Source organism: Anser cygnoides, chromosome 2 (genome assembly GCF_040182565.1).
Source record: "Anser cygnoides isolate HZ-2024a breed goose chromosome 2, Taihu_goose_T2T_genome, whole genome shotgun sequence".
Lineage (NCBI taxonomy): Eukaryota > Metazoa > Chordata > Aves > Anseriformes > Anatidae > Anser > Anser cygnoides.
In genome coordinates, this window is record NC_089874.1 from 18,664,682 (window position 1) to 18,679,663 (window position 14,982).

The 14,982-nt window shown below is 38.9% G+C and overlaps 1 protein-coding gene across 1 annotated transcript; it reads right to left on the reverse strand.

Annotated features, from left to right (window-relative positions):
- Positions 1-7,070: 7,070 nt before the first annotated feature.
- THNSL1 (threonine synthase like 1) lies at positions 7,071-14,971 on the reverse strand. Its single transcript, XM_066991583.1, is given in 6 exon segments — positions 7,071-11,212; positions 11,214-11,245; positions 11,727-11,806; positions 13,079-13,225; positions 14,613-14,757; positions 14,912-14,971. Coding segments are annotated over 4 exon segments (2,424 nt in total). The 5' UTR covers positions 13,155-13,225; positions 14,613-14,757; positions 14,912-14,971; the 3' UTR covers positions 7,071-8,976.
- Between the last annotated feature and the right edge of the window lie 11 nt (positions 14,972-14,982).

Consider the following 14,982-nt stretch of genomic DNA (forward strand, 5'->3'; position numbering starts at 1 on the left):
CTACGAAAACATTTTTTTTTCTGACAATTGTTTTCAGCAGACAGTATTTCATATTCTGTTTTGCACAGCCACCTCGAGAGATGATACAGGTATAACAGCACGTTAAGGAAAAGAACAGCTGCTGAATGTCAAAGCAGTACCCGCTCACTCAGCGAAGATTGTCATTAGTGTCAGGAACGGAGGCAGCCACTTCTCTGTCTGCTCAGCTGTGGTAAACAACAGGAACCAAAACCAGAGGGGCTGATGCATCAGTGCGAGTGGCACATGGAGCAGAAGGATTAGTAGGAAATGTACATAAGCATTAGAGAAGATATTCTAAGACCACAAAAGTTTCTCTACCACAAATCTAAAACCATCAAGACAAAGAAATTTGGTCTATTATAGCTCTCTCTGTTGACTTGAAATAGACTTGAAAAAAAAAATACTCAAACTGCATTTGATTCCAGTTTCAGCATGAACTTAAGGTAATGTCTTTTTTCCAAACCAAAGCAACTAGGGCACTAGCTAGAATGGAAATATAAATGATTACTTAGCTCAGGTCTGATCTTACAGAGTCAGCAAAAATAAGCAAGGTAACATGAGGACTTTAACCACAGAAAAAGAAATGTAAGTATAATAAGCATGTCCCTAGTGTATTTGTATTGGTTTAGTAAGTTGTATTATGCTCTGTTCATGCTTGCATTTAATTAAAAAAAAAAAAGAATAACAGAGTATTGGCGTTTAGCACGCAAAGATAATAATAAACTGAAAAAGATAAAGCCTGAAAGAAAGCAGAGCTGCCTGTGGGCTCTGTTATTAAGTCTGAATGACGAGTATTTGAAAATACATTGGTTGGTCATTTCAACATTAAGCTATGAATAATCCTCCCCTGCACAGCAGGACACAGTATTTATACTGTGGTTTTCTTCGAATACAGTTATCTGCTCTTTCTTATCCCAAAACTCAATACAAGCCCCATATCCTACATCACATTCTAAAGCCCAAAGAAATGGGGTTTGCATATAAGATAATGGCATTACTTGCACTCTTTAGTTAGATATTACAGAATTGTTTCTATTTGTTTGTATTAAAGCAAAATTGATTGAAGATTTACAGTTGAAAAGTCTCTAACAGTATACAATGCTATGAATTAATGTGTTTCTTTGACCTGGAACCATCATATATTTCTGTGTATCCCACATATCAATGAACATGAAGGTTTCTTACAAAAGAGTTTTAGTCAAATTTCTATTAATTAGGTTTCCTAAAAAAATGAGAACATAAAAGGCTTGTATAACATTACAAGTGCTTATGATAGCTTTTAATTTGATAGCCTTCAAAAACTGCAGAAAACTGTCTAGCAAACTTCTGTTAGGAATGCCACCTTGTGGTTAAAAGCTGTATATAACAACGACTCCAGGTAAACTTAGCTAAATTTTTACCTGCAAAATATCATTTATACAGAAATGGGCTATTCGTATATGACCTTTCAAAATCTACACTATTCATTTATTACCCATTCTGGATGAAAATGTCTGTGAATATGGATTTCCCTTCCTCATCTGTATACAATGCTAATTAATTATGCAGGGAGCACAACTTTCATTAGGAGATGGTATGCATTTATTAGCATTTTAAACAGAAACAGATTGCCACATGCATTTAGTAAAAAAAAGCCCACTAAATGCCTACTCTATTTAGATAAAATTTAGTGGATTAGTTTAAAATGTAAGAAAATACCAGCATTTTTCTCAAAACATTTCTAGAAAAGAACCCTTTGCACATGCTACCTCCTCCAGGCTTTATGGAACATCTCTGGTTGCTATATAAAAGGTCAAGTTGAACTATAAAAAGGAAACACTGGATGTTTCAATTTGTCTTAAATAGATCTTATCGTGAGCTCAAAATGAATTGAAAATGGCTGTTGGATCACAAATTGCTCACTAAAGCACAGAGAAATGCCAGGTAAACAAGAATAGAAAGAAGGGGTCCAAAAGCATCTAATAATCTTTAAGAGACATCTAATTTTTAAAAGCCTAGAAAAACAAATAATCAATAGCTACGTTCAATACAGCTGACATTTTCATAGGCAATTCCCTACGATGTATGTTCACATAATTTTCATAATGAAAGTATGCATTACACAAACCATCACAACACATTGTATAATGAAATTTAAAACTAATGAGCCATATCCTAATAGCCATGAGTCAAGTCAGGATGTGCATTAGTAGACCATTTGCAATTCTCTAGTGACAGAAAGAACAAGGCTAAACATATCCAGTAGCCCATTTAGAGCACAGCTTGTTCTTTGTACTGGTAACAGTAGAGCAGAACTGAAATGAGTTTGCAATCTTTTAACGCTCAGGCAGGCCTCTGTGAAATATTGTTCATACTTCTGTTAGCATGTAAGTTACTCCTGGGGCAGCCAAAAAGGACTGCTGTGATTATTTAGCTTGACCTCTTGCATAACGTGGATCTGGCTCGCCTGAATTTCTCCTCTATCAAATCACATCTTTTCAGAAAATCGTCTGGTACTTCCAGACTAGAGAAACCTTTACCATTCTGTTAACTGCCTTTACTTCTTGCGACGTGTCTAGCTGTATTTACAATCACTGGATCACTCCTTCTCTGCTAGACTGAAGAGACCTTTATTTTATTAACAAGCTTTTGCTTCAATAATTTTCTTCTAGGCTATCTTTCCTTTCATTAAACTTAAGCAGATTCTATTTACCAAGACTCTCATGACTTTGCATTTTTAATCTTTTTATTACTCTTACAACTCTTTTCTGTCCAATTTTCCAGTATTACTGGAAAAGTTAGGCACAGCATTCTTGTAAAAGGTTATATCAAAGTGAAATACAGACAGCAGTATTACCTCCCTGTCAACATTCCCATTTCTAGACCTGAAAATCTCACTGGTCCGTTTGGCCACAAGGCATGCTGACAATTCAAGTTCAGCTAAGCGTGCACCCCACCTCCAGGCACTCTTCAAAGTCAGCATTTCCTACAACACAGTGGTCTGTTTGGTAAGTATGACCTCAAGCCTCTGCTCCTAGAGACGCTGTTCTACTTTAGGCCACACTGAAATGCAGATTTTTCACAGCTCCCTACTAAATAATTCATCTTACTCTGTTTAAGTGGCTCCTCGGTATTTAAATTTTGTGGCATCGCAGACTTGAGCACTCATTGTTAAGTCTTCCTTTGTGTTCTTAACAAACTGATGATTAATAACCAAATCCTGACTGAACTCATGTAACAAATCTGCGCAGTCACAGCTGTCCTTTCAGAATTATATTTTCAGATCTCAATTAGCGTCATGATGAATTTTAAATTGGGTGATAATACTTTACATGTTCCTATAGCAGTGAGTTATTTAAAAGAAAATCTAAGATTTGAATCTAGATTTGAAAATCTAAGGGTATTCCAAATAGCAGTTATGAAATATCTAAATAAAATATTAGAGCAAAAATTTCTCTGCTATGTAATTGATTTTGTAAAGCTTAAGATACGCTTTGTATGAAAAAAATGCATTCTTTTGTAGCACAGGAGAAAATACTGTGGTTTCTCCACTTTGTTAAATTGTACATAAACAAGTAAATCAGGTGCTTTCTTAATTCTGTCAATCACTTACCACTTTATTTCCTATGCATTAGCCTCCTATTCTGTGCTCTATTCTGAACCTTGCATCCATTTTATTACACCAGTCATGGAAGAACCAGAGATCACCTTTAAGAGCCATCAGAGAATAAATTCTTCTGGAATAAAAGGCAAAAACTGTTTAGATCCACCTGTACACCTGAAGATCCTCAACAGATATAATACCTAAGTTGGAGAGCAACACTGTGACTGATACTTTTTAGTCTGCTGCATTCTGACAGATCTTGCTGAAGCAACAGCTTCCCACTTTTGATGAGCATGCTGCGCACATTTTAAGTATTATGAAAAAACACAGTAACATTTACATTCTTCTCAAAGTGCTAATGTACATTCCGAATTATCTGTTTGTTCACGTTAATTTACTGAAATTCAAAGCTCATTGTATTAGCATTTCAACCATTCAAAAGTATGGGTATAATACGCAGAACCTTGAAATCATACTCCAAGTGTTTGGAGTATGAGAAATCATACTCCAAGTGTTTGGAGTACCAAAGCACTGCTCTCTAAGCCTGTTACCAGACAACCAGTTTATCACCTCCATTGAAGTAACCATGAATAAGAGAAAGATGTAACTCTAATACATTTCATTTTCAATAAAAATTCTGCAGAGGACAGACTTTCCACGCAGCACCAGTTAAATCTGTGGTGCAATCCAAATAAGACATTTGGTATTAGACATTTGCTATTTTTGTGGTTTTGGTTTTTTTTTTTTTGTGTGTGTTTCATTGTTCTGTGGTTTTTTTTTGTTTGTTTTGTGTGTGCGTGTGTGTGTTATTTTTATTATTTTTTTTTTACATACCTTCCTTCCAGGATGCTGTGAATTATCTCACATCTGTCAGTCTCAGCAAAGGGAGATCACTAGATCAATTACCACATGGCTAGCATTCAGGTAAACACATGAAGGAGCACATTTTTTGAGATTTAAGAATATCAAATTCTGAAACTACCTCTCTCAGAGGACTTCCTTTGTATCAAACTGGTAAGAATATACTTGTAAAGAAAATGCTACATCATGGATCCTGCAGTATTTATTTAGAAGGAACACAGTAGATACAAACAACTACACACATACTTGAGGCATGCCAAACATGACGTACTTAACAACAATGTGCATTCTTGATGTCTTTAAAGAGCAAAGCCGATGTCTTAAAAAACAAGACTCTTCCATTCAGAGTTCCATCTGCTAAAATATCCCATCATCTCAAAGACATAACTAGCAATTCTTTTTAAATTCTAAGACATTAAGAAAACAGAATTCTCTTCTGAAATCAACCCTAACTGCTCTGTTGACACTTTACCAAAAATCACTGTCATCATGAGAAGTAGGACCAGGCCACATCTTGAGTGCTGTGTTCAGCTTTGGGCCCCTCACTACAAGAAGGACATCGAGGCCCTGGAGCGTGTCCAGAGAAGGGCTACGAAGCTGCTGAAGGGCCTGGGACACAAGTCCTGTGAGGAGCAGCTGAGGGAGCTGGGGTTGTTTAGTCTGGGGAAGAGGAGGCTCAGGGGAGACCTCATTGCTCTCTACAACTACCTGGAAGGAAGGTGTGGGGAGCTGGGGGTCGGCCTCTTCTCAGAGGGGAATAGCCTCAAGTTGTGCCAGGGGAGGTTCAGGTTGGAAATGAGGAGACATTTCTTCTCAGAAAGAGCAGTCAGGCACTGGAACGGGTTGCCCAGGGAGGTGGTGGTGTCACTGTCCCTGGGGGTGTTCAAGTAGTGTTTGGACGCAGTGCTTAGGGACATGGTTTAGTGGGTGACATTGGTAGTAGGGGTACGGTTGGGCCAGATGATCTTGGAGGTCTTTTCCAACCTTTATGATTCTATAAAGGCAAGTAATGAGCAGCTGGTAAGTCTGCAAGAAACACGAAGTATTTTCCACATAAATATTTTTATAATAGAAAGTATAAATATAGGCATTACAAACTGTTCCTTGCTACATTTGCCTTTAAGATTTTTCATGTGGCATCAGCGTTCAGCAAAGATTTATCTATACAGAAAATAGCTTAACTAAAGCTATGCTATCACTCCAGGCCAACAAAGCTAGTAAATATGTGGATATATACATGCTCACACTCTCTGTAAACCTGGCTGACATTGATTTAGACTGCAAAATCCCATCTTTAGGCAAATAGGAGCAAACTGTACACCAAGCCCAAATAGCTTTGAGAATCCTACTAACCATTAAAATGTAGATTTGCTTTTGTTCATTATTTAGTTCACCTAAAGAAGTTAATAAAAAATATTACATGACAAAATTCAATGTGTACAATGTCTGCAAATGACAAAAAACAGTACTTGCTTTCACTCTTAACAGTTAGTGACCTTTGAATCTTTTGTAACACAGATAGCAAGAAAAAAAAACCTGCACAATGTTTGTTGAACTACAGTATTTTGCTGAATGACATTTAGAGAAGCTGGGCTGGGAAAGGGCAAGGATTGCTTCCCTCGCTGTCCTACCCTATACCCCCACAGCCAGTCACAGCAGTGAGCACGCTAGAAATTTCTTCTCCTCTCCCGTTCCTCCAGGCCCAGCAGGTTGAAGCAAGACAGAGGACTGTGCTGCCACAACACAGCATCAGCACCTGGTCACAAATACCTTGCAGATTTGGGATCGCGACATTACTGCGGTATTTTAATAGCACCCATTAATAGGATCTACAAGCAGATGTGGCACACAAAAATAGTTCATTTAAGGTATGACAAAGCCCAATTCTTATTTTTTTTAAACAATTAAATATTGTATTGTTAATGAGTTTAGATATTCTGAGAAATGTACGAAGACCATATATGCTCTTTAATCACTATCTTTACTTACTTTCACATTAAAAACCCTTAAGTACAACTGCTCATTTCTGTACTTATTTGATTCAAGTAACCATATCAACTGCTACAGGTTCACAGGGTATGAAAATATTAACTAGGAATTTTACTTTTTCCTTCAAACCAAGCTTGAGTTACAACCATGAACTTTGAAATATCAATTGCTTGAGTCACGCCAAAATAAATCTTCTGTTAGACATGTAGTTTAGTTCTTACTGTTTTATCTAATAATCAACTATTGCAAGGTAGGTCATAGCCTCCTAGCCTAATCTTGTTTAGAATCTCAACTTTTCTCTTTTAGGTACTTTCCATGAAAACAAGCTCTTCTTTGTAGGTATTTCTAGAATGTACTGTAACTGTGTGTGACAAATTGCTCTGCCATGACAAATGGTATCAAACCCTGTGGAACCCGGTACTACAGAATTTCCACCTTCCAGATGAAACCAATTCCCATTCCAGGATTATTATTTTATTTATTTATTTTTAAGATTTAGAATTCATGTTTTGTACTGAGCATATACAGTGAGGGCATTACTTTTTTTTTTTCCCACTTGGGACTAATATAAGAATCAAGTTGATACATTCAGAAATGAAAGGTGGATGAGCACTAATTACCTACACAATTCTTTTATTTTGGCAACATATTTATGCAACATTTTCCTTACAGGCTTTTTTTTAAAAAAAATAACAATTGGTCATTCTCATGTTACAAAAATGATTTTCCGAAGTTATTGCAGAAATAAGAAGCAAGGTCTGAACAGAGAAAGTAACAAGAAAGATCCTCAAAAAGCATCCAAGAATGGCAGAATCTGAAGGGCTATTGTGTCACACCTTTATCAGCTACATACAACTTTATTATATAACGTATCACTGGGGCAAATGCACATTGTAGAATCATGCTTGGGTCTTTTAGCTTACACTGGAACACTTTACATAAACTGAGAATTTTTTCAAGTAGTTTGTTGGATGGTGTTTTCTTCATCTCTACTGTGACAAGAAATACGAGCAGACACACAAGGAAAGGGGGTGGAATGATTCTATTAGCATTATCTTGTGTCTGTATTTTGGCAACTGATCAAAGCCCCTAATGAGTTCTGACATCTGTGAGGTGTTGACTCTCAAAGAGGCAAAAACGTTACCAATTACCAACCCTCTTGCCAGTACCTTTCCCTTTTTGCGTCTTGGTGGGAACCACAGCCTCCCATAGCTGTACGTCCTCACTCCTCAGAACTTTTACCTTCTTACCTGTAACTGGATAACATTCAAAACTTGCCAGTCATCATTTTATCATTTCTCATACTGTGAAATCTAGTTATATTTTAAACCCTTGTGAAATATAATCTACAGTTAACAGAGTAAGTTTGCCCATAACCACATGATCTCCTAAGGCAACCTGCTCTGTTTTCTGATAAATAAATAAATAAAGAGGTCATCATTAGCAAAAACAGATTGGTAGCACAGATCTATTTCAGGTTAAACAATGAATACCTCTGATGCTATTGCACTAGCCAGACACTGAAATTCATCCTTCACTTTTCCTTGATGAGATATCAAGAACTCTGAGAAGTTTTCTTCGTAATGTAATTCATGCTTTGCATGAATTGAATGTCAAAGAAATTACTCTAAAAAAAATTGATAACAGAGGTAATTAGAATAAGAAAGCTACATGACCTCTAAGATAAAAAATGGAATACAAGAAATCAATGTAAATAAATACTTAAGTTTGGATCTTATCTAAGGAGACTGCTGCTAACGCTAACAAATTATAACACTAGAAGAGTATTCAGAAGTTGAAAACTGAAATAGAAGAGATCTAGGAAAGACTACAGTACATTGGAGAAAGAGTCACATCTCAAAAATTATAAATATTGAATGAAGGATTCTATTTTATACAGGAAAATATCAGGGGGTGTTACTATCTGAAAAACCAAATAACCAGACTTTTTGCATGAATGTTGGCCTCACAACACACACAAAAACACACTGTATAAGGCGACAGCATACCATCAAATTGCATGGTTCAAGGATTAATAACACAAGTATACTTTAATCTTCATAGTGAAATCAACCCTCATTAGTAACATTTGAACATCATCACTATCATATTATGTTTCAGTTTAACCACTCACCCCCTGGCCAAGTGATCCCATCATTCTTGCACCAAAACGACAGCTATCTGTTTCAGAAAGGTCAGACTTCATTACCTTCCTCCTTCAGGGGAGAATGCTCCAGGCTTGTGAAGGGGACAGCACTGCCAAGGAAAAACTGCACAGCTGCTGTCTCTAGTATGCGTGGCCTGCAAAAGAGTACTCCAGGCTTCTGTCCTCTCAGTTCAGAACCCTTCAGCACTACTACAAATCTCACATGCATTACTTAAAAATACTGCTGAAGACAATTGAATATAACCCTGCAGATGTTACGCTGTGGCCTGGACACAGGCCAGACGAATCGTGACTTTATTAAAGCATGCGGATGGTTAAAGCACACAATTGACACAGTGGATGTCTGACCAGTTGCTCAGAAAACTTTCATAAAATGATTTTGAATTAAGGTTTCTATACGGGACATCAGCACACTGAGATCAGCAGCACAGACCTGGTGATCCTCATTCTCATTCTTTTTCAGTGTCTCTAATAGGCCCCAGTGGACTGGAGGCAGAGGGCTGTAAGAACTCAGCAAGTGAAGCTGACTTAATGGGTTCTGCTTTATTTCCGCAATCCTCAAGGCCCTCAAGATAGCAGGTGCAAACTTCGAATAATGAGCTGTAGATGAAATAATAATTGGGCAAGTTCTGTCTTGTAATCGATCTGCAACTACTTTAGCAACAGCTGTGTGTGTATCCAAAATATATCCCGTGGTGCTGTATACTGAGTGAATGGCAGCAAGACAGTCGTCCTCAGAGCACCAGCCAGCCACCAAGTCCTGCTGAAGCTTTTCAAGGAGATCTTTCCGCAGCTGAAAGTGGCCCTGATTTTCCAGCTGGTTGTACAATTGTGTCACCAGTTGTCCATCACCATCAGCGATCAGGTGCAAGTACCGCTCAAGATTGGAGGACTTCAAAATATCTACTGCTGGTGAGAAAGTCGGAACTAACTTTCTTCCCCTCAAATCATAGATACCTGTTTGTATAAAGTCAGTCAAAACGTTGTTTCCATTGGAAGCACAAATGCATTTTCTAATAGGGATTCCCATAATTTTAGCATACAAAGCAGCTAATATGTTGCCAAAGTTCCCTGTAGGAATGCAAACATCTACAGGACTTCCAAAAGCAATAATATCTTGCTGAACAAGATCAAGGTATGCAGAGGCATGATAAACTATCTGCGGAAGCAGTCGTGCCCAGTTTATGGAGTTTGCTGCTGCTAAAGCTGTGCCATATTCCACTGTAAGAAAACCGGTGTAATCAGAATTGGTAAAGATTTGTTTTATAGCTGTCTGGCAAAAATCAAAATCGGATTTGACGCCTATGGACCAGGCGTTTTCCTTCTGACAGCCAATCATCTGTGATTTTTGAATGGGGCTTACTCCATCCTCAGGAAAAAAACTCATGACAGCAATTCTCTGTTTGTCAGTGTCATGGAGACGACTGAAGCCATCCAGGACAGCACTCCCTGTGTCACCAGAAGTAGCTACCAGAACCAAGTAATTGCAGCTCCTGGGAATGCAGTACGCAAATATGTGCGGCATCATCTGTAAGGCAAAATCTTTAAATGAAGCTGTTGGTCCATGAAATAACTCAAGGAGAAACTGATTGCCTGTCAAATGCCTAACTGGGGCAATTTTAGAACAAGAGAAGTTTTCTCCATAAGCAGTGGCAATAATTTCTCCCAGTTTCGATGCAGGAATATCAGCAGGATGTATACATCTCTCAAGTACCACCTGGGCTCTTTCAGCATACGTTGCTTCTATTAGGCTTTGCCACTCTTCGGCAGTGAATTTTGGAAGTCCTCTCTCAGGAACAAAGAGCCCTCCATCAGGGGCTAAGCCCTCAATAACAACGTCACTGAAATACTTGTGAGTGTCTTTTTGTGTGCTCCTTCCAGACCTACTAGACCTAGTTGAAATGTAAGTTTCCAGTTCTGAGTTTTGGTATCTCTTCACAGCATCAAGTACCTTATCTGCCACAACCTCTGCTGCCACATCCCCTCCACAAAGAACGCGGATGTCATACCACCTTTTGTAGAACTGCTTCCTAAACTGAAGGATGTCCTTGAGAGAAGTGTCAGGCCCCTGGCCCACAATGCGATCCACCTTCATTGACTTCAGCCTGCCCATAATAACTGCTGCGGGCACATCCAGATACACAACTATTCCATTTTTCTTCACATGCTGCATGCCAGCAGCATGCATCGGATTGGACCCAGTAAGGGAAATGACACTTCCAGATGCTGAGAACTTCAACAGGGCTTTTCCTTCCTCCTCTAAAAATTGCTCATTACCAACATCCTGCAGCTTTTCCGACACACTCATATTCCAGGTTGTTTCAAGGACATCGTCATCTATATCTATGACAGGGCAATCCAGTTTCTGACCTACTATTCTCCCAACTGTTGTTTTCCCAGCACCCGGAGGTCCCATCAGGATAATATTTTTGTTTCCAACAAGAGAATGGCTTGAGAACCACGACTTCCATATCTGTGCAAACGCTACAGGTCTTGAAAACATCAGTTTTAAACACATGCCAGAAAGACTGCTTTGGGTTATCAGTCTCAAAGGCTGATACTTTACAACATGAAACATCTTCTGCTGCTGTTTTTTTTCCAAGCCAACTTGACAATCCACTTAACTGCTTCAAAAAGAAAAAAATATAAATTAGTTGTTCAGCAAACATCTACAAAAAAACCCTAAAGGATATAAAATTCAGAACAAGAATTAAAACACAAATCCAGTTATGATTTTTTCAGTGCCAGGGCTGTATATAAGATCGTTCATTCCCCTCTCCTACATAGTTACAGCTCACCTCCACTGACAAATCCAACTTCAAACAGTCCATATCCTCAGGTTAAATAAAGATATCCAAACCTAACACTACAATACTATCTGCAAATAATATCATTCATAGGAATTCAAAATCAATTAGTTTTTCTTCTAGTACACTTATTTAGAAGTACACATTCACAAATAACAAAGGTTAATTAAATTACCCTTGTGTAATCAGAATTGTAAATGCTGTCTTTTCACACCTCCCAAGATGTCTTTTATTTCCTTTCTAAAAAATAAATTTAAAAATTGCAATACCCTCTTAAATACAACAAAAACTCACACACTTGGTCAACAGCAAGGCTGGAAGAGTTGCATCCAGTTCTCTTCTGATGGGATGACAGACCAAGCGATTTGTCAAGAAAGCCTATAATGGAATTGCATCGGGCGTATTTGGTGTAAAGTGGGAGAGAGAAAAAGACAACATCATGAAGACACTCTACTCTCAAAAAAGGCACTAGGAAAGCAGCATCGTCAACACAGACTAAGCAAGACACTCCCAATACATTACTTTGTTTGCTTACAGAAATCAATGCCAGTATCAACTGGAGTTGCAGAACATGATACGTTGTGTGATGTTTAGAGCAAAAGGGTGAAGGACTCAAAATCTCAATAGAAGAGAGGGCTCGGGGAGAAAATCCACACAAATTTGTACAGAAAATTGCTACCGAGTCATTTTTCAGTGTAGGTAGGCAAACAACTTTGTTGTTATTATTTCTTTACTGTTCATGTCTAAAATGTTTAAAGAAAAACAACACGGACCATTCTTTCAGGAAATTAATATAATTTTAGATGTAAAATTTCACCTCTTGGGTTATTCATCAATTCTTTAAAAAAATGTAACATACGTAAAACCAATATTTTTATTTAAGATTGCATTAGTGAATAGCCATTACAATATGCAGGACAGAAATGCTTGACTAAGCTTCAGGTTGCACTTTTTATTCCCTCCTGACACCGTAACACATAAACAAAACTGCAATCAGCAATTTCTAGTAACTACATTTTAAAGACTCAGTCTAGCTGCAAGCTACTTGCTTCACAATGGTTGGTGGTTTTTTTGTTTGTTTGTTTTTTTGTTTATATACCAGTTACTTTGTCCAGAAAAATAATTTTTAATGATGAAGTGTTTTTCTGTGTTAATCAGGACAGACTAAATAGAACAATTCACTATAAACTGCCAAATCTTCCAGCCATTCAGAGCCTTTTCTCTAGATGGTCTCCAGTCCAACAGTGCTTTAGCACAGCAGAGAGCAGAAGCAGGCCTACAGTTGCAGAAGGCAGGTGAGCACCAAATGGGAAACCTACCATCTTCAAAAGACCTACTCAGGGTTAAACTACATCTACAGTTATCAGAGTCCTTGAACCCTGCTGTTCCCTATCACAGTGGGTAATATCAAATGACTTCAGAGACACAGGTCACTCCAACTTCAAAAACGACAGAGGCTCAGGTTTTGTAAGAGAAAACCACAAAAAGTCTTCACTTCCAGATGCTCCTTGCTCTAGATGTTGCTCTACATTCCTAGATCTTTTATTCTTACCAAACTATTAGCTTATGTTACAAAGTCAAAGCACTTCTCATCATCTAAATCTTTCCACTCACTTACTTCTGTATAGAGATGAGCTTGCAAACAAGTACCTGAAATGTCATTCGATTCTGTGTTTGCACCCTGTGCTGTGACACAATAAACATGCTGTAATTCCAAGGTGTACATCAGAGTAAAGCTGAGCACGGAATGTGTAGATGCAGAGGTTTTTGTAATAGTTATTTAAAAGATAAAAAAATCTGTAAAGAGTAGTTGTGACAATCAGCATCATGATAAAGCCATACTGTAATTACAATGCACTGTAGTAAGTACAAACATACAGAGCTACAGGGCTGGAAAGAGATATTTCAACTTCCAGATGTAAATATGTTCAGGATTCAAAAAGGAGTTAGAGGCAGTATTTTAGTGATTTTTTTTTCTTGAACATAAGAATCACTTCAAACCTTATTTATGAACTACAGGCATACAAATCATGCCAAGCATAGTGACCTGTCTACATGTCTAGTTGCACTACAGATTCACTTTCAGGTATAGTCACTCGGTACACACTACACGGCTGCAGGATATAACATCTGGACTGCTTTATCAATCTACAACATAGGGACTTGTTGTAGGGACTAAACACTCAACATTAGAGCTGTAGACAAGAAAGGAACTAGAAACAGATTTCTCTGGTTACATGCTTGCCATGTTTACATAAACTTACAAGCAGTCTAAGGGATTGTTTGAAATCAACTCAGTTAATTTGGTGCAGAAATTTGCAGGGAATTTTATTCAGCTGCTCAGACAGTTTAACCTACTACAGTTTAATCTAATTTTGTACCCACATGAAGTATACATGCAAACAAGCTTGCAACCATTTTTATGCCAGTGGCAAAGCTTTACTGTAAAAGCAACTCGAATTAGACTTCACGTCTAGGGGAGTTTACCAGCTTACAGCACCAAACCAACCACCTTTAGTTACTGCTACTTCTACCAACAGGTTTTTGTGTTGTTTTATTTTATTTTATTTATTGAAGCAGGGCTTATAACCATACCTCCAATGAAGTTTTGACAGTACACCTCAACCCTCCACTTGGACTGCTGAGGGCACCTACATATCACTAGCAGATAACCAAAATTTTAACAGCCACAACTGATGACAGGAATTCAAGTGAAAATTACCCTTAGTTATCGGTACGTACACAAAGTTTGCAGAGACACGAGGTATGGTTAAAATCCAGAGACCACGAAAGTCAGAGGCGGTTGGCAGCTGTTGAACACCTCAAGGTAGGTCAAAATAAGGAATAATCATGCCTCAAAAAAACACGGAAAAAATTCCCTCTGACTCTTCTCAGAGTTTTTATGTAAAGTAAAAAAATCCTAAAGTAAACCAACTTCAACCTTTCCACAGGCCAAAATCCTGAAAGAAGTAACCTGTGTGCACACTCTTCACCTCATTTCCTCAAGGAAAACCACCCACGGGTGAAGAAGCCCACAGGTTACCACGCACAAAAGCCTGGTGACCAGTGCCCCTATCCCTCACAGCCACTGGAGGTGGCAGGCTCACTCACACACCCCCCGAGCGGCTGCAGCACGGCCATCACGGCACAGCGAGGAGGCAGAAAGCGTGTGTTGGGGACAGACCTTAACTGCCACGGGAGCTCCCGCTCCGTGGGGCACAGACACCCACGGGAGGTTTCCAAAACATTATCTGAGGGCACTGCGGCAGCTTTAAGAGTCCTGTTCACCGTCGCGAAGGGACCACGCTCGCTTCTGGGCGCTGCGAAGTCTGTAAAAGAGAAAAACAAGACAGGGCAGCCCCAACAGGTCGCGACGACGGTCTCACACCACAGCCGCCACCACCCCCTCCCTCACGAAGCCTCCCCCGGCCGGGCCAGGCCCCTCACATACGGCCCCCCCCCAAACCCGGCTCCTCCACACACACCGCGCATGCGCGGCCACCCTGCTCTCCCCTCAGCACCCCGCCTGCCCGCCCTCAGTCCGGGCGCACGCA